This window comes from Battus philenor, unplaced genomic scaffold (assembly GCF_028537555.1).
Source record: "Battus philenor isolate CCGP_79_NKW_IND1 unplaced genomic scaffold, ilBatPhil1.0.hap1 SCAF_24, whole genome shotgun sequence".
Taxonomy (NCBI): domain Eukaryota; kingdom Metazoa; phylum Arthropoda; class Insecta; order Lepidoptera; family Papilionidae; genus Battus; species Battus philenor.
Window position 1 is genome coordinate 10,825,940 of NW_027181687.1, and position 22,226 is coordinate 10,848,165.

The 22,226-nt window shown below is 33.3% G+C and overlaps 1 protein-coding gene across 1 annotated transcript in view; it reads right to left on the reverse strand.

Annotated features, from left to right (window-relative positions):
- The window catches only part of LOC137924533 (protein madd-4-like), a 187,099-nt gene extending 169,472 nt beyond the window's left edge, over positions 1–17,627 (reverse strand). The window contains exon 1 of the mRNA XM_068767922.1: positions 17,553–17,627. Within this exon, the coding sequence (XP_068624023.1) occupies positions 17,553–17,600 (48 nt within the window). The 5' untranslated portion in view covers positions 17,601–17,627. The remainder of the gene's footprint in view (positions 1–17,552) is intronic.
- Positions 17,628–22,226: the final 4,599 nt, after the last annotated feature.

The window sequence follows — 22,226 nt, forward strand, 5'->3', positions numbered from 1 at the left end:
TCCGTATAGTGTGTCCATATTGACAACCTCATTTGCCTGGACATTCATTATACAGGATGATTCACACAAAGTGTGAATTGTATAAAAATCAAACTCAAAACAACGGTCGCAAATTTTACTCCTCTATCGCTTGGTTACTTTTGTAGCATATGCACTGCACTATAAACTATATGTAAGTATATATATAGAAATATTTACATGTAAATATATGACATAAATAGTTAGTGACATTAGTACGGAAGTGGCCCGAGAGCAGCACTTATTCGAGCTCGCGAATGCTTTTAAAATTCACTTCGTAGTTATGTATACCCTATTATCACTGCATTATTAAAGTACTTACCAAAGTGCATCCCGCGAAATTACACTGTATGTGCGAACATGAAATTTTCGAGTACATTACGTCGCATGCTTTGCACATTTAGGTAGCTTCGCTATATAAACATTCGTTGGTTTATACATTTTATAATTGTCACGATTACATAGTAGTTGTTACATCGTTGACGAGATAATAGGTTAGGAGTATGATTCGCGGCCAGCCCATCTTATGGTTTTAGCTATAATATATTAATTATAATAATCTTGTAATAAGAGATAGATTGAAAAAAGAGATTGCTATATATTACACTTGTGACTATGTACTCGTATATATAAAAACTGTGTAAGATTTTAAATATACACATAGTCACAAGTATACGTTGAGCTGTGGTTACTCAGATGTAGAGCACTGATACTTATAATCATAGGTCACAGCTTCAATTCCTAGGATACAATATTAAATAATTCACACTTTGTTTATTAATAGTACAGGATTGCCATCTCGAGACTCTGTGTTTGGCACTAATCGGTGTAACATAACTCCTGAAGATGCCCCGTGGAGAGGTGAAACTCGTGTTGAGTAGTTTGGCGGTGGTGGTTGATGATTCACATTGTTTGCCGCATACGCATTTATCAGCGGGCTGGCGGGCGGTGCACTTTGTTGCACGTCTACCACTGCATGTGCGGAAGTGGTTAAATATTGGTCCTTTTCTTACTTGCCATCGTTTACTAACAAATTTCCAGAGGATTGCCAGTGTCCTCTGCGTAACATAATACCACACTGCGATCGTCAATCCACTTGCCAAGCGTGGCGATTATGGTACATCCCTCAATAGATATTTTTGTGGGAGACATATGCCCTACAGTGGGCGTCTACGGGCTGAAACCACGTGAAATTATTCATGAAGAAATAATAAAGAATTTTATTATTGAAATCTTTTCTCAAATTAAAAATTCCGTGAAGATGTACAATTTGTAAGGCCTGCAGCATATACGAAATAATACAATAGAAAAAAAATTGTTATAGAAGTTAGTTGAGATTAGTTTACCGAATACGTATTCTATTTTCATCAACAAAAACGTATCATGAAAATATTTTCAGAATCAAAATATTTTCCAATGCAAAAAACACTTGCAGCTTCATTGGAATTCTCTATTTTCGCTGTGAAGCTCGCCGGAGTATTGTTCTGTTTTTAAATTCCGTCAAAAACTATTGGCTGCGAATTTGAATGATCAAGTTCGTGTAACCAAATATTCATTTTAAATAACGAACTAAGTTCTTTACTTCTGTTGTTAATAGATATCCAGTTTTCTTTGTGATCTTCTGTGAAAGATTTTAGTTTCAAAAATGTTTTTTTCAAATTTAGAAGGAAATAATTTTCTTCAGAATTTCGTTTTTGTATGTATCGTCTTCAATTAATTAAACGCTTTATAAAATTCTCAAAAACAAAACTGGAATTGGGCGGGTCATATTGCACGCTTGGACAAGGTAAAATTGACACCAAGGGTAAACTACCTGACAAGAACCAACAAATGAAAACTAAGAGGTAAACTAAAAAAAAAATTGAATGATGTAATAGAAAGAAAAGCTAGTGAAAATTGTATTACCAAAGCAAAACACAGACAGATGTGGAGCAAAATGTAGGAGGCCTTTACCCGTAGAGAGTTCCATAATGATTTATAAAAATAAATTTTTATTTTGATTCTTATTAATTTATTTATTATTTAAAATTTATTAACATTGAAATTATTTAATATGATTGAAATTTACATTTAATGATTATTAATTATTATTAGTAATATATTTTTATGCAAGCACATATTATGTAATAATTAATCATGTGATAAATATATTTATATATATATATATATATATATATATATATATATATATATATATATATATATATATATAACCTCTCTGGTGTACGCCCTTCTATTCCTAAAGTATCCTTTTCTGTACCGTTCTTTGTTCTCTTATATCCTGTCCTGTCTTTGAGCTTTCTATCCTGCTATATCCTGTTTTACATATTGTTAATATAGTCTAAACAAGACACACAAGAGCAGATCTAAATGATAATAATAAAACTTCATCAATTTTATAGGTCATGATTTAATGTAGTGCTTGGTTGGTGTCGGTTGAAGTTGATGCTGTTAGCCCAGGGGCTTTTACAGCTTCATCGGAACTTAGTTCACGGAGCAGAAGGGTTTTAACTTCAAAATAAAACAGAAGCTTGACAGACGCAGTCCAGTTGTACGATGACGTTCGCACGTAGTAAACCGCTCTACCCGAGTAGAGCTGTGTAGTGTTTATGTTGTGTATGCGGCTCGGAACGGCAACGTGGAACATAGGCGACCCAAGGATGGATCCGGATCCAACTTCGGTTCGCCCACGCTGTTCGTGGTTAGGGAGCGGGCGGCCACCCCCTAATAACGGGTGTTGTTGTGGTGTTACTAAAATATCGTCGACGTAATTTTTGCTTCATTCTATTCTTATATTAAATGTATATTTATGTGCCTTACTATTATATATGATTTTAAATATATTTAAATTATATACTACATTTCCTTATGACAAATTAGGATATTCACAGAAGAAACAAAGCGGCTACTGTAGTTCAAAGAACTAATTGTCTGTAGTGGCATTAGACACTTCGCTGGTGTTACCAGCATCTGTGGGAACCGAAAGGTTATCGTGTGGTAACCACGTAATCAAGTCCGCGGAAGCTTTTTTTTTTTTAAATATTGTCGTGTAAATATACTTTCATCTTTCTTTTAAAATAATATCAACGTAAGTACTACTAAGCCATATCGGTTTAACCAGAGCTGAAGATGGACTTTTTGGTGAAGAAACAAAACCTCATAAGAATAACCATTTAGGAGGTTTTAGTAGACAGAATTGTTTATTACCTCTATCAACCTACCAAAAAGGCAGGATATCTTATGAAGATATGCATGTCAATTTAAACAAGTCAATATGATTAACAATAATGCATTTATTATTTATGTATAAAATATTTCACCAGTAAGTAATACAATAATTTGTAAGCGTAAGTTAAATATGATCAAGTATAATTTTTTTTTAATTAAAAAATCGATCAATATATTTCCATAAGTGTGACATAAATTCGCGGCTCAATTTCAACCGCGCATTGCACTAGTCGAGGCGTAAAATTGCTGCATATTCATTTCGCATATAATCCAGCTATGGATGAGCAAATTTGAATCCCAGCCGTGGGAATATGACAGGTATTCCCCCTCAGATATTGCTCGTGACGTGGTCGACATACGAGAACTAGTCTAAACAAATCAGATACAAAATATTCTCTTTAAAGATTTTTCACCTGTAACCCATCATCCTAATATTACGCACTGTGGGTTTTGAAATGAAACACTACATGTTCCCAAGGAGTCCTTTATTAACAAATCAGATGGTCACCCTACTCTGCTTTACAAATCACTCAAGAAATCACTATCCAAATAACTTGCCAAATAGTCACTTTGTATCACTGATCGTAGATCTTAATCTTATAACTCGAATAACAAAACCGAACTGTCGACATGGTGAGTATACCTATTTACACTACGGATAAGGTTCTAGTAAGTTAGAGATAGTACTCGGTTAGAATTTCCAAGAATGGTACACAAAAATTTTAGATAACTTCAAGGTAACGCGTGTTCTTGATCCTATGGTTCAGTGTTTATTGTTTAGAGGGTTCTGTAACTCGTGCTTTGTAATATTATGTTAATATAAAACATTTCTACGTATTATTATCACAATATTTTTGAAATTGTAACATTTAGGAACTTAAAATTTTAATATGAATATTTCGTTCCCCGAAAACAGGTCACACTTAATAAATAAGGACAGGTAGATTAAGTTTCTAGGAAATTTCACCAGAAAGGGTGTGTTTAATGAAAATCTGTTAGAGCTGAAGTTAGAATTTTTTTTATAAAAATAAAATATATCTGATATTAAAAATTACCAAGGATTTATTTTAATATTTCGGTCACGGTACAGATAGCAAATATACTATATGGTGGAGACCCATGTATAGCTATGTTCTAAACGTAAAACAGAGAAGTCGAAAAAAAAATACTTTAACAATAAAGGTTTCACACATTAACATTATATTTTAACTATGAATTAAATATCCGATCACGTACGTTAATAATAGCGCCGGCACAATTGCGGGCCCTCGCTTGTATTGTGAGGACAAAGTTAGAAACAATAGCTGGTGGCTGGGAACGGCAGTTCAGTTTTATACACAAATAAAGTTTACTGCACCTTATGCTTGTGCAGTTTTACTGCGACAGTAGACGTCTGGCAGTAAGGTTTCTATTTAAGTCCTTCTGAATAATTAAAACCTAATATTTCTAGGTCATATACGACATATCCAGCGGTACCATCATGCCCTTATGAGAGACAGAGTGTCGTCACATCTTTTTAAGGTATTGCTGAATAATTATTAATGTAGTGATAATTAAAAATGAACCTTACATCAAGTAAGACTAATAAAAATAAAGAAAATATAAAAGCTTAAAAGTTTTGAAATAAAAATCAAAATTGAAACTGTACAATGCTATATCAAAAGGTTGTGGCGAAAAAAGAGAGTCGAAGTGTGAATGGGATGTAAATAAATCGTAAGAAAAATAAAGAAAATGTAAAGAATAGAAGAGGATTAATAAAGATTTAGAAGAACGGAATAGGAAATTGATAATAGATAAAAAACTAGAAAAAAATATATAAATATCTTTGTCCTCAAAATGATGGAGGTACGTGAAGCCTCAAAGTCCAAGTGACTTCCTGAACCTTAATTAGGTCGTCGATACATCTAGAGGTGGCCCTGTCTAATTATTTTACAAAAAAAAAACATTTTAGCTGCGTATATTTCTTGATTTTTTTCTAATTTTTTTCTTTCCATGAGAACAAAATTTCTTCAAATTAGTCGAGTTGCTCTTGAGTTTTACACTCAACATATTATGGAGTAATTGATAAAGATTCAATGATCTTCATAGCACCTGTGTTTTCACGTTTGAGTTTCGTCAATCTAATTTTAACGATATATCTAACTTAGCTTGATTTTTCAGGTAAATATTTACAAGCTTCCTTTCCATTTCATTTTGAGCTACATTTGTAAAATATTATTAATTTAAAAATAAATTCATAATCGAAAATATATCGCACGTTGAATATTAACTAGCAGACACATTCAAAAATAATTTGCATTAAAATCTTTTTGCGTATTCTACGCTAAAGTATAAAACGCGATGCCATGTGTGGACATCAAAGGTTTTTATTTGTGCGTAATTTATTCAATGGAATATAAAAACATCAATGTGTGTTGATTTAATAAATATGTATTTATTTAAAATAAAATGCTAAATATGCAAAAATGTAAAATAAAACAATTATTAATGTTAATTTTCTCTGTAACGCGGTACCTTTACGCATAAGGACGATGAAAAATCCTCTTAAAGTTACACGTCGTTTTAAAACTATTTTATATAACATGAGTTCTATCGACTCAATATTCCCAGTCTAGCGCACTAAGCGTTTCCTAACCAACGCACCAAGCCCACCAAGCTAGTCTTCATCCATCCTCTGCACCAGACGGTTGCCTCTTTTGTTTACTGAAAGCCTTTTTCTAACATTAATTTCTCATTATTACTAATCAACTACCTTTTTAAGAAGATTTCCCATTAGAAACTAATAACAGAACGTAAATATTAAACTAGAGAAATTACAAAACTTTGTTTTCATCATGAACTTAACCGTGGGATGTCCACAGCTGGGCATAGGCCTTCCCATAGATCTCTAACAAGATCGATTGCAAGCAGCCTACATTTTATGACTCCAACACGATCATCTGTCTATTTTTAGAGTGAAAGCCTTTCTCCTGCACTCCTGAACCTCAAGGTCCCAGCAGCCCTCTGTTACAAACTATTTGATGCCCTACTTCTTTTGATTAAGCTAATAAAATTTGTAAACAGAATTGCTTAGTTTCTATGCGAGGAATATCATCATCGTATAGCATAGCAATAGCTAGTATAAGAAAGTACTCAGGGACCACCTTAAAATACAATATTAAAAAAAAAAATTGTGACTGTACACCTTATTACAATAGGATATAATAATACAAAACTTAAAGTCGCATAATAGTGATAAATAGAAAAAAATATATCATAATTATAAAAAATGTGAATAATAAAAATTTTACTTGAGAATTGTGGCGACGAATAGAGTGCGATATATGAACAGAAGAATAGAGAATGCGAGGATATTAGAATGTTAATGTTGAAGAAATATTTCGTGAGCAAAGTCCCTGTCATAGATAAAGAAACGAGGGATCCCAAAACCGCCTTTGGTTTATCAAAAAATAAGATATAATATAGGGGACACAATACATATATTAGAACATGTAAAAAAGTCTACATCAGAGAACACAACCCGAATCGATTATGTCGACAGTAATATGAGATTCGAAAGGATTCAACCGCTACGGCAATATTTGTCGCTGCTATAAAAAGAAGGCACCTAAAAACATTACAATGAAACGGAGCAATCTATTTCAGCGTTGCTACTTGTATACATTTATAAGGATAAAATATTTTTAGATTTTATTGTTATTTTACATCAGTGTACCCCAGCGGTAGAAGAAGAGTGTGGCTTAACATCATAGGTCGTGGCTTCGATTCCCGGTATGCGATCATATAATTCACATTTTGTGCATTAATTACATAGGGTTGTCACTGTTCACAAAGACCAAACTGAGATCAAGCCCCGATCCAAACGTGACCTTTATGATATAACTACCCAGCGATATCTTCCTTTGGGCGTCTATAGGCTTAAAGGAATGATCATTATTACTCTGTGTTTGGCACTAATCTGTGTAACATAACTCCTGAAGATGCCCCGTGGAGGTGTGAAACACGTGTTGAGTGATTTGACAGTGGCAGTTGTGTAATTTGCATTGTTTGCCGCATGCGCATTTGTCAGAGGGCTGGCGGGCGGTGCACTTTGTTACACGACTAATGGTAGCCGCATGTGCGGAAGTGGCTAAATATTGGTCCTTTTCTTACTTAGAATGGACTTCCGTAAGGTAACGCCTGGTTCCATTTAATAGGAATGATTATTTTAATCAAAAAAATTAGTCATTATTTTTACACTGTGTTCGTTGATTATACAGTCATCTGATATTATCTTCCTTACATACTAATGGTTTGTATTTTTAATTAGGTAGCCATGTATTTAGTTTCATGTATATCTCCTTTTTCACTTCCTCGAACTGGTTCCGTCATATATAGTTATAGTGAGTAGCATTCGTTAGTATATTTATACAGGGTGTTTTTATCTTAATGATTATTTTCCTTCTCAATACGATTTTTTTATTATAAGAGTTTAACTAGTTTCACCTGTATTTATTAATTTATCTGTACACTGCCTAACGGCTTATTGGCAGAGAATGTCTTCGGCATTATGTTCGCCGTTATACATAAAATGTGTAAAAAGTATTATAAATAAATAATCAACTATAGTATAAATTAATAAATAGTGATACTATAGTGTATATATTTTATACACATACTAGCTGTACCTCGCAGCACCGTCTGTGTGAAATTTATCCAAAAAAATTTAGTCGTTTTCCCTTGAAGTATATAATTCGGATATGAATTTTACAATTTACATAAATTCTTATGTCACCCACAACTCGAAACGTCTTATATACCGCTATATATTTATATATATATATATATATATATACTAATAATGCGAAGACGTGGCCGAAAACTAACCTGGCAGCAGACGATCACTGCAGAAGTGAAGGCAGTTGGAATGATAATATATATACATATGTGTGTATATATATATTAACAATCAACCACTATATAAATGATTTTAAAATTATAATAAAACCTTTGGTTCGTGCCTTACTTGTAATCCATTAGCACAAGACGTTCTTTATTCAATAACTCATGATATCTGAAATATTTTTCTATATATAACAAACCAAGTGAGATATAAATTCGGCGTCGAAAATGCCGAGTGCGGGAGTTAAAGAATTTTTAATTAGCTTGGAATTTTCGCCTCTCCATACAAAATATTCGTTTCAGCGAATAAAAAAAAGGGGGTCGACAGAACGAGCGCCAAACAAACGAGAATAAAAATGTCTGAATGCTTTCTTTCGAGTTCTTTTGTGAACGCTTTTCGTAGTGTTGTATTCTAAATAAATCGAAAATTTTGTTTTTATTCGGCAAGTCAATATGCGTGTTGGATTTTAGTATATTTTTCATTTAATTTTGTCATCTCTGACCTAATTATACGAAAAATAAACAAAATAGACCTCTAACGTCATTTGTTTTTCGTACTTTTCTAACCTATTTTTGGGTTAGGGACTTTTATTTTCTCTTTTTTTAATCATTTTTCACTTAATTTTAGTTAAGTTATTTCATTCTTTTTCTCACTTTCTACGTTTCATCAGCCTTGCCGTTTCACTTCAGTTTTACTCTTTTTCGATGCATTTCATCCATCGCCTAGTTTTTTCAATCTAAATTTTTTAATTTTATTTTACAGAGTTTTATTTATATACTTATTATTATAGCTTATGTTCATTTTACTTGTCGTCAATGCAACGCATCTAAAATATGTGTAGTAGTTCAAGTCGATACATGTAACGGAATTCATAGAAATCATATCGTTTCTTTAATAGGATGATTAAACTCTTTCTACGCCTATTTCCAATAATTTTTAGTAAAGTGTCCACTCTGAAATATATATTTTTCTATTACAATACGACATATCAATAACTTCTAACAGTTCAGTCTGTAGAGATAGATAGTAAACAATAAATGATTTTATATCTAATAATTATTTATACTTCTGCTCTTTCCAATATAAGGTTGTCTGTTAGAGATTGCCTCGTGTGATAAGACCGTCCTATGTAATTTTTTGTTTATTATTATGAATTTATTTAAATTCATCCTAGCGTGTACAGTAAAGAATATGAAATAGCTTTTTTCGCATTCCGTTATTTACTAGTTATTTTAAATTTTTGATAGCCTTTCAACCGGTGTCATTGTTTTCACGCAGTTATAATTTAGGAGTCTTCAAGATAAGTGTGAATAAAAAAATTACTGAAACACAGATAAATTCGTATATATCTGTCACAGATATACATATGTATGTAAATGTGACACATTCTCATTTAACACAAATTTTAATGTAGTCTACTGTATTTCACAGAACAACAAGACGTAAGGATTCACGATATTCATACGTTGAAATTCCTTCCATCTAAACTAAGCGTTTTGTTTATACTTTTATAGTGCGAGTAGCGAAGGAATGGAACAACCTTCTGGTGTCATTGTTTCCAGCCAAATTCTTTCAACCTCTTCAAGACGATAGTGAATAGGTATCTTCTAGGCAAACATATAGCATCGTAGACCACGTTCTCTTAACATCAGGCATAAGATAATTTTTTGACATTTATCTGATCCTTCCAAAGTAATATCCTAATCCATTCGATCTGCCTTCGACCAAAAGTCGATCATAGTGCGTTAATAGCATCTTTCAGTTTCTATATAGTAAGTATAAATAAAGAAAGACTAAAGTTTTATTTACTATTAATGAGTGTATTATTTATTATTAATTATTATACAATGACAAGAAGGAGGTGCGTTTGTTTGACAGCGTGTTTACGCTCCCTCGTGTCTTGTGCGACGCAATACCACACTTACCGGCGACTTAAAACGATTATCTCCCAACTCTTATATCTATTCATCTAAAATGTCTTCAGAGAAAAGATTCACAGCTTCCTCCGACAACCAAGTAAATATCTAAGTAAGAAAAGGACCAATATGTAGCCACTTCCGCACATGCAGTGGTAGTCGTGCTATAAAGTGCACCGCCCGTCAGCCCGCTGATAAATGCGTATGCGGCAAACAATGCGAATCACACTACCGCCACCGCCAAATTACTCAACACGTGTTTCACCCCTCCACGGGGCATCTTCAGGAGTTATATTACACCGATTAGTGACTCTGTGTTTGGCACTACTACTGCATGTGCGGAAGTGTCTAAATATTGGTCCTTTTGTTACTTAGGATGGACTTCCGCGAGGTAACGCCTGATTCCATTAAATAACCAAGTAAATATTTATTAGTCAATGTAATATACGGCGTCACATCTGATGTAGTTTTTTTATTTATTAGCCAGTGTTTTTCGCAAGTCGTAAATACGAAGAAGCTATAAAACGCATAGAAGCTAACAGCTTCCATCATATATAGCAAGCACGAGATATAGCTTCATATAAGGTTATAGCATAAACAATATTTTAAACACAAATTGTGTAGAGAAACTGCAACGGTTTCATAACTAGTGCCAAACTAAATTTCACAACTCCGGTCGCTAGAGTTTGAAATGAGTAAAATTTTTAAATTATTTATATTTGTATATATATTTATTTAAACATGCTTTTAATATGTTATACTGCGACATTATTATATTAATAAAAAATACGATACATAGGCTGATTAGAAAAAGGTCTTGGGAAGAATTGTATAATTAAGATCTGTGTAACAGCATATAGCAGTGAACGTGTAATAGCTAAAATAATGATTAAAGTTTTAGGAGTGAATGTATAGCCCATATAGGAAATCATCCTGTATAAGGTAATGTTAGATAATTTTTTTTTATTGGAAAGCAACAGACCAATAAATTCTGACAACATAAAATCTGCATTGACAGATAGTAAACATTAATAAATTTTTATATGCAATAATTAAAACTTATAAAACACTTTTTATAACTATATTATCATTATGTTTATTTAGCATTGATATCAATAGCATATCATCCTATATATATGTGCGATACGTTTTACAATGACACATTATAGTCATTTTCGCATTGTGGTCTTTATGCAAAGAGTCGTGATCCTCTAGATACGGAAATATCGTTATCTTCGTTCCTGTTCCTTTATGCAGTGGTATTTCATCGCTAAAAAACTGACAGACGGATTGAAAGGGAGACGAACTTGAGGAACTGTTAATGACTACATAATTCAAGGATGAACGTCCAAGAGATTGTAAACGTCAGATGGTCACATCTAATTGACGCAACCTTCAAACTTCAGACTGCGTTCTACGATGTCAAAGATGCCGAAGAATGAACAACTGCTTGTCGTCGTTTTAACCCACAGACGCCTATTGTATGACATAGGTCTTCATGAAAGTTATCTATAGGTATATATACTATAATAGCCACACTTTGCACACTCAAGATAAGAATTTCGTTGTCGTTTCAGTCTAAAGACGCCGGAGGTATAGGCTTCCCCAAATAATATATATAAGGATATATATCATTATCGCTAGATTTGGCAGGAGGGTTGGCGATTGCAATGTGATATTGTACGCAGATGTCGCTACTGTTCTTTCTCTGGAAACTTGTTTGTGAGCAGAGGTATTCCTTTTTCAAAAAGTTTCAAACCCGTGACCTACGATCGCAAATCTCAAGTATATACTATTGCTGAAATAATGATAATGATTGTAATTAACTAATTATATGTATTTACTTTTATGTAGGTTGTTATGTAACTTAGTTTTAATATCACAAACGTTTTAGTTCATATTTATTTGTATACTCTACGAATAATTCTCACGTATTTCAAAAACGTCAGCGTATAATATCGTCATAGTTTATGAAAATTTATGCCCAACGTTTTGTTGCCGGGCTACCTAATCAGAATTAATGTAGGTTGCACATTCAGGATTTGGTTGCGTCGGCCAAAACATTTGCCGGGGACTCAAGTCCGATGCAGCGTTGCTTGTGTCTGACAGATATTTACATTGGTAATAAATTGGACTCGTATACTGCCTCTTGAATTGACCAGATGAGTTCATTTATCAGATTGATTTCGAAGTTTAAAGTCGCAGGACACGCTGTATTTTCGAGGATGACAGATTTGGACAATATAACTAATATAAATGAATTAATGTATGATCAGAATAAAAAAAATGTTATGAAGTGAAAGATATTTTGGGAGAAGGAAGAAGAAATACAAATAAATACAAAACTGAATAAAAATATTGAACCAGAAACTGTTATGTCCCTGCCCCGCACAAAGTAGAACTCTAAAAACGAGGGCTATGAATAAAAATTCCGTCCACTTTTGGACACATGTCTCCCCTATAGATATCCATTGGAACCAATTGGAAGAAACCTACATTCATCGTCTTCTGATGTCCTTAAAGAGATCATGTAACGACCCTGGATGAAGAAAAACGCTGTAATATTCTGTGGTTTCCATTTTGCTTCAATTATTTTATTCTTCGCGATATAAAAATAAAAACTAAGGTTTCGAAAAGCAATGTATTTCGAAAAAGGAACGTTTTAAAAAAAATAACCATGCCCAGCTTGTTGTTTTTCTTAAACGATATAAAATCAAAGAGCAGACAAACAAGTTAAATTACTCGTTCAAATCCTTTGGCGGGTGCTCGACTAAATGGATTCCACGCAATAAATCAACATTTGCTCAATATTTGTGCCGTCGCGCGCCGCGTGCCGGGACCCGAAAAGCGCCCGACTCCAGTTCGGAAAATCAAGACTTTATTTCGATTGAATTTTTCCGCTTTTATTTGAATGTTAATAACTCACCGATCCGCTTCAGATGTCGATTTATCGTTTTTAATTAAGTACGAAACGTAAACGAAATTATTTGTTTTTAAATCACACCTTTTTTAAAACAATTATACTATACTACTAGTCTTACAAAAGAGAAACAAGAAGACGAAATAAAAAACATCAAAATCATCGTCATAATCATGTTTTGAATATTGTGGTGATGTTGCCTACGACTGAATAAAGATCTCTCCCAATTTTTTCCGAAAGGACTGGATGAATTCGGCCTGCATCTTTTCTTGACAAGATCCATCGGTCTACTATGTGGGTGGACGTATTACGCTGCCGCTCCGTGGTCTTCAATCCAGGATCTGCCGGGTAAACATAACCTAGAACAAGTGCCGACGTGCCGTATCTCCACATATATATATATATAAATATATTTGGGGGAAATATGGTTATCTGACTACATTAGGATAGAAAGATGTTCGAGGACATTGACAGAGGATATCAAGGTGACTGTCAGATTTACGATGTACGACGAATGTACGAGTGTTTTTGTTTAATTAAAGTTCTTTGTTTATATCAAATGTTCTCACTGCTTCGTCCCAAAACTAAGGAGGCACGTCCGGGATTTGAATCCGGGACCTCTCGCACCCCGAACGAAAATCATATCCCCGGTTACATAATCAAATGTATATTTTACGAAACTCCCCGCCATATGTGGGGCAGGGTATTAAATATTCAGATAAATATATATTTTTTCAGTTCAAATTTTAATTTCGCATTTTTAGAAAATATTTGAAAAATGTTTACTGCACCAATGTTTATTTGTTCTTTAATTCAGGATCCGGAAACCTTTTTTCATCTGCGCCACACTTAAATCTTTTATAGAATTTCGCGGCACACCGAAATCTAAATTCTAGAGACGAGTAAACGTGACGAACTACTGTATCTCAAATATAAAATATGTTTAATTAAAAATTGTAAAATTTCAATTTATTCATTTTTACCACGGCTTACTTGTATCCAACCTACGGCACACCGGTTGCGGAGCATTGTTCTAGCCCAGTGATTCCCAAAGTGGTCTATATCGACCCCTAGAGGTCTATGACAACCTGCAAGGGGTCTACGTCAGCGAAAAAAAATTTGGGGGTCCATGAAATGAAACTGGGGGTCCACGATAGTGGATCTCAACACATACACTGATAGTACCTACTTACTTAAATCATACTATCTTATAATATCAAAACATTTACATTATTTGTAAAAGTATCTATGAAGTAAAAAAATATTGTATATGTTTATAAAATTGTGTAAGTTGTAGGATTATTAAATTAACATGTGTTTTTACTTTAAATTTTTAACACTAAACTTCACTACAGTTAGAAATTTACATCTTAATTTTATAATCAATATTAGGTAAGTAGGGGGTCTACCCAACATGGAAAACATGGCAAGGGGTCTACGACACAAAAAAGTTTGGGGAACTCTGTTCTAGCCTATAATGCCTTCAACACTGCCAACTCCAATGAACAAAACAGTATAATAAAAAAATGTTGAATTTAATCACATACATGGTGATTGTTTTTAGATGTGAAAGCTTTAATGGATTGAATCTATATCTCATTTGTCAACAAAAAGGTTTAAAGTATTCACACCTGTTTTAAACACCCTGTAAAAATATTCGCTTTGAAACTCTATTAGGATACCTCGAGGAAATAACTTAACAGATAGTAAATAATAATAAATTTTAATATGCAGCAATTTAAATTTCGAAAACGATTTTTCTTATTGAATTAGTCCACAAATATATACATATATATATATATATATATATATATATATATATATATATATATATATATATATATAACCTATTAGAAATCATTCTTTATATCACTTTATATAAAATAGTAGTAAATGAAATATTTTTATATTTAAATTATATTTTATTTTAAAGAGCTCTCAAACGGAAACATGTATTTGGTACAATAACAAACTTCACTTATATAAATGTTTGCAACGCTACTAACGACATTTCACAAACTTTGTTTTGAGCTTATGAATAATGTTTCAGGTAAATAAGGGTGTTTAGTGAATTTTCTATAACATATAAGCTTCTGCAGTGCAGCACTTCACAAGGTTCTAGTGTCTAGGATCCTAGCAGAAGTACAAAAGTCCGTATCTACAAAACCGTAATACGACCAATATTGATGTATAGCTGTGAAGCTTGGACGCTAACTTTAAAAGAAGAACAAAAACTGCTAGTGACGGAACGCAAAATCATGCGGAAGATATTGGGACCACCGAGAAATCAAGACGGATCTTGGAGGCTCCGAAAGAATGCCGAAATTGAGACTTTAGTAGCACAACCAAATATCATTGGCGAATATAAAGCTCAACGAATCCGATGGTTTGATTACTGGGAGCGAATGGGATCGGATCGGAGCGTGAAGGTAGTGTACCTGGAAAAACCGAGGGGTCGAAGACCAGTGGGTAGACCCAGGTATAGCGATGATGATATATCGATCGCGTTGAGGCAGACTTGCGCGAATTGAATGTCAACCAATGGCAGACGATAGCGCAAGATAGAGGAAAGTGGAAGTCTTTCGCTTCGGAGGCCAAGACCCACTTTGGGTCACTGAGCCAGCGGAGTAAATAGTAATATAAGCTTCTGTTTAGAGGAATTTTTTATTAAAGTGTCGTCTTCTCAGCCAACTTCAAGACATAGATCACACCCAGAGATATCTATGGGGATTATACAATTATCGCCAAGCTTAGCAGGCGGGTTGTGATTCATTGATGTGGTGAAATCGGCAACCACCGTACAGATACTGGCGCAGAACCTGATGATGACAATATGGAGTGAGGATGAGGAAGTGGTTACACGAAACATAATTTAAAAACTGTACGTTGTTATTGCGTCACAAAGTAATAATAATTGGTTTATTTTAATTTAGTTTTAAATATAGTTTAAGATTTAAATAAAGTAATAGTTTAAAAGACTTAATAAACAATGACATGAAAAACGTGTGCAAAAAAAAATGTTAAAAATTAGCCCATACAGCTTTGAAGTATAAATAGTTTAACTTACATACTTTAATATATATGTACAAAAGTAAATGCAATTCTTTATAAATAAATAACAAATAACTTGTAGTATCCATGTTACATTTGTTTAGTTTATTAAAAAAAAATCACAATCATAAACTACGTGTTTCGTTTGACAGCTCAGTTTCAAAACATTTTTTATCTCAACTGTCAAACGTGGACGCAAAAACCTTACAGTTATATATGTATAAAAGTGTTGTTTTTATCTATAATTTAGCTATATACAGGAAAATTATATGTGTAAAAGCTATCTATCTAAGCATATCTCTTTGCGGTAAATTAATATATGGTGCTTTATCAAAAAATCAATGGTTTCACAGATAATAAATTACGTAAAAATAATAAGTTAAGTAATAAGTTAAAAAAAACTTTTTTTAAATTCCTGTCACTACATATATAAATTATTGTTTATTACCTATCTCTGCAGATTTAGTACTGCTAGAATTTATTGGTTTATCGCATTGCAATAAAAATAATTTTATCTAACATATAGCAGTCAGTTTATAAATAATTAGAAATAGATGGAATTGTTTTAAAGATTTTTGTAAAATGAGTTATACATTCACCCGTTGAAAGGTTTTCATATATAACAAATTACTTTGTATATAGATCTAAACGATAGCTAAAATCTACAGTTTTATACAAATCAAGCTGTCAATTTTATACCTGGCCACTAAAGGCACATTACTTTTTGTTTTAAATCCTTCTTGCGCGTCGAAATTCGAATGTCGATTTGAATTTGAATGCCGTCAGTAATGTGGTTGCTGCCATCGTGTTAGGGTTCATATTGTAAATAGTGATTAGTCTCATTATACATATATGCACCGCCATCTCATCTCGCTCTTGAAATCCTCGCTAGTCCTGTATTATCTTATAACTAATCACTTTGTATATTCATCTTATCTCTAGTATTTAGAGTCCTAGTATTTTAGATACTAAAGAGTTCACGTTTGCTTATTTTCAGCCGACGGACGATCACTGCAAGGCTTGGGCCACCCCAGACCAGTTCTGCGCTAACTTGGCTTGACTCTCCGCGACCTTAACAATGTCATCTCTACCTAGTGTAGGGCATGCCCACGCCGCGTCTACTGGCTAGTGATCACCACTCGAGAATCTTACGACTCCAACTGTCATCTGAACGATTATTCAAGCTACGGTGATCGTGGTTCTTCTACTTATCTCATTATTTCTGTTTCGATCTCGCAGCGAAAATCCCAGCATATCTTTCTCCATTGATATCTGGATGACCTTGAGCCTTTTTTGAAGCCCTGGGTGAATGACCACGTCTCATTTCCGTATGTCGTGATGACATGACGGCAACAAACATAGGTTAAAGCTATAAAATAATATATGAAATTATTGCAACATTAGAAATTAACTGCATAAATAAAACGATTGAAATATTTAAAGAGACAAAACCATGGGTTTATAGTTAGTAAATTTAATTCAGACAGACAGACAATCTATCATATCTAGTAGAATCGAGTGAATTAGAGGTACTCACAGCCGCCGCCAGGAGCGCTGTGAAGATGATAAATTCCCGCGCCGCCATCTTGTCAGGGATTCCGAGTGCCAGTCCTCGCTGTCATACTACCGTGCCTTTTACGTCATTTTTCACCTGAAACAATGCGGAATATGTCATTTAATATAAAACGTTTTAATGTAACCGTCTCTGTTACAAACTCTGTTTTTAAATTCGAAATTATGGCGTATTAATAAATATTATAATTATTGATATTAGAAATGTAAATTTTGCGCTATATAGATAGTTAGAAAATAAGAATTAAGAATAAATAAACTGTTAAAAATATTGTTAAAATTAATAAACGTAAAACGTGAAAGATACTGCGAAAAACGAAAGATAAGTATAGAAATTGATAAAAATTACAGTGTAAATAAAATTGCAGTCAACCCCTGCTAGATGTTGAACAAGGGGCTTTAAAAACGGATCCAAAAAACAATCTATGTTTGGTTTAGATATCCTATATAATATATTTAAGATAAAATGGACATTTATCTGTCGATTTAGTAGATATGTATGTCTAAACGAATACATATCTAATGTTTAAGTAAATGTATAAAGTGATATATGATAGGTGTGATATAATTATGACAAAATCTGATACTGCCGACAATCGAATTCGTAATATAGAGTCATTATAGCCTCTGTTATCATTGATTGACTCGGTAGCTCCGATATATAAATTTGGTATAACTTAATTAAAACCGAAACAGAGATTCTTTTATATACCAATCATGCGTACCGATTATACATCCGTACTCAATTAATAACGAATATTTTTCCATCGTATCCAATTTAAATTTAAAATATATTTCGCGGAAATTTTCGCAACGAACGCAACCTGCCAAGCTTGTGACAAATAAAAACCCCTTGAGGGAGTTTTGTCGGAATTGGAAACAGTATACAGTACTTGTTTCCCATGATAATATTGACTGAAGTTTTTCGATAATAAAATATAATAATACATTATTCTATTTTAAATTAAATGAGCTATGAAAACTTTAAACATGGGCGAGCGGAAAGTAATGTCGTTTTTGTCGACATATTACAGAAAAAATCGATTGATTTTTACCGCTCCGGCATTGAAAATTTGTATACTAGATAACAAAAGGTTGCTGATAACGAAGGTGAATTTATTGTTGATTGGAAATACAAACTTCTTTCAAATGTGATCATGTGAATTTAACTTAAAGAAGCGACTTTACTTTCCAGTCCCCCTAATACACGACAAGGCTTATTAGACAGAAATATAAAATAGTTACAAATACAGAAACCGTGTATTGAGGCGAGTACAGTGTTTTAACGACCTTGTATTAGGATACTCTGTTCTTCTTTAAACAAATACATTTACAAAACGTGTTAGTAAAACACAGGTTTTAAATATTTTGTTAATAACATAATATTTTGTCTGTACTAATTTATATATGTCTGTCATAAATACATAAATATATATATATATATATATATATATATATATATGCGTGTGTGTGTGTGTGTGTGTGCGCGTGCGTGCGTGCGTGCGTGTGTGTGTATGTGTGTGTGATTTTCTCGTTTAATACAAAGTTTTATATATAGGAAACGGACCAATATTTAGCCACCTCCGCACATGCAGTGAAGAATTTCCGCATTGTTTGCCGCATACGCATTTATCACCGGGCTGGCGGGCGGTGCACTTTGTTGCACGACTACCACTGCATGTGCGGAGGTGGCTAAATATTGGTCTTTTCTTACTTAGGATGGACTTCCGCAAGGTTACATCTGATTCCATTAAGAAAAGTATTATATAGTCTTTCTTCCGGACAACAACACATCTGTACACGGTAGAAATTCTTTCCACCCGCACTAAGCGTTTTGCTAATACTCTTATAGTGCGAACAAACGAGAAGTGAAACGACCTACCCACGTCATTGTTTTCCGGTTCATTATAACTTAAGAGTCATTAAGACTTGAGTTAATAGGTTTCTAGGCAAGCATGTAGCATAGTAGACCTCGTCGTTGCTTAAATATCAGGCGAAACAGAGGTCAAATGTTTCTCCTATAAAGATTAGTTTATTTTTGAAACATAATAGTTATCGATGGTTTCAAAGTTCGGATCTTCAGTAGTCTCTTTGTTTGGCACTAATCGGTGTAACATAACTCTTGAAGATGACCCATGGAGGGGTGAAACACGTGTTGAGTAATTTGGCGGTGGCGGTTGTGTGATTCGCATTGTTTGCCGCATACGCATACATCAGCGCACTGGCGGGCGGTGCACTTTGTTGCACGACTACCACTGCATGTGCGAAAGTGGCTAAATAATATCCTTTTCTTACTTAGGATGGACTTCCGCGAGGTAACGCCTGATTCCATTAAATATTCGGATGTTCAAGTAACAGTCCAAGCTGGGGTCACTCTCAAAGCGTTCCGGTGACCATTCACACACAACAGTATCAATAAGTCTTTACTTTATGTTTTAATAATAATATAAACGTTTTTGCTTATAAATTTTATTGATAAAATGTTTATTAATATTCCTTGGACCTGCAACCTCAAAAAGATCCTATGCCGACTAAAAACCGAAGGTTGTAAATATATAATTCATTTTCTGCCAACCAATTTATAGTACTATGTATCCAAAACTTAATGATTCAACTCAATGTTCGTAATGATAATATAGTATATGTGTATGTGTATGAACGAAGCATAGACAAATAAGAGAGACAAGCTTGGATGCTCTACACTTGTAATTAATAACGTAATAAAAGTTGTGTTATTCCAGGAAGTGTTTAATTAACATTACATGGCGCAGACCGTAGGATGGATGTGCATTCCGATGGTTCCTTATTATTTCTAGTTTTAGCAGAAAGGATGTTTCTATATACCTTTGATCTATGCCGCTTAAATGTAAAACCAAAAAAATTAGTTTTAAATTTATTTGAGGAAGGGAAAGAAAAAGTACAGAAGAATTTTCTACAATTTATTTATTTATTTAATATTCTTTACTGTACATGTTAAGAAACATTTAATTAGTTTTACAAAATTATACAATGGTCGGTTTTATCACACATGGCAATTTCTTACAGACAACCAAAGTACGGAAAAGGTAAAAGTACTAATAATGGGTAGTTTACGTGTACATAAAATACATATTTACAAACAAACGAATATAAAAATACATAAACATACATAGACATACATACTTATAATAAATAAGGTTAAATACATATTATAAATATAATACAATAATAAACATAAACATCTAATTGACTTCGATCAGTATCGGTTTTATTGTAATAGGACTTGTTGGATTACTGTTTTTTTTATTTTACATTTTCTAATTAATTATTATTTACAATTTGGCTCTCCCAAATTTTGTACTACCAAAAATTATTAGCTTGTCGTATTCCAATAGAGTTTCAGAGTGAATATCTATTATGAGGTTATTAAACGGTTTTTTTTTAGTTCGACCCGTACGAAATTTGTTTGGGTCAAAATTAGAAATTAAAATTTAAGCACCTTCCCGTTGTCAGATTGATCTGAAATTTGGTACACACATTTAATTTAGATGACAATACAATATAATAAAATCAATAACATTATAAATCTAAGATGGCCGCCGATACAAAATGGCGGATTACATATTTTTCCTTAACCCCCTCAATATGGGTATCAAATGAAAGGGCTACACTAGTAAAACACGATGATTATGTCAAAATTTAAAATTCAAGATGGACGCCGTTCCAATATGGCGGACTAGGTACATATTTTTCCACAACCACCAAAATTGGGGTATCAAAAAACCGTTTAACATAAAAATTTTTTAAATTTACCTGACCTGTCATTCCCCATATCATGGTTAAAATAGATACTTACTTCATATTGTATTAATAGTTTTTGACCTTTTTTATATAGTTATAATGGAATAGGCGTTTGTCTTCCATCTCACCTGATGGGAAGTATGTCACAATACCTCTCGCTCTAACTTTTAGTTACATATAATCCTTGCGTCACCTCTCATCTCGCCACAAATCTTAAACTATAACATTTTATTTACAATACATAACTATTATTTAATGGAATCAGGCGTTGCCTTGCGGAAGTCCATCCTAAGCAAGAAAAGGACCAATATTTAGCCACCTCCGCACATGCAGTGGTAGTCGCGCAACAAAGTGCACCGCCCACCAGCCCGCTGATAAATGCGTATGCGGCAAACAATGCGAAAATTCTTCACTGCATGTGCGGAGGTGGCTAAATATTGGTCCCTTTCTTAAACATAAAACTGTCTTAAATGAGAAAATGACACACACACATATATATATGTGTGTGTATATATATATATATATATATAACATTTAGCCAAATTATAAAAATAATTCCAGTATCCGCGTGTCTTATTATTTCCATCCGTTCCAACACATCCATCCGCAATCCTTTGCTACAGGTATGCAGCACGTCATAGGAATGACCGTGCGATAAACAATGCCCCGAAATGTGCGGAAGTGGCTAAATATTGGTCCTTTGCTTAAATACATAACTACTTTCGTATCGTAAAGGTTTACGTTGAAAAATTTTGACTAGAATTTTTATCTCACTTTTTTTAGAGTCCTTTGGAATCTGTGCCTTAAACTACCTTATTGGTTTTACTTTTGAAACAAATGAAGAGCAATTGGAAAAATG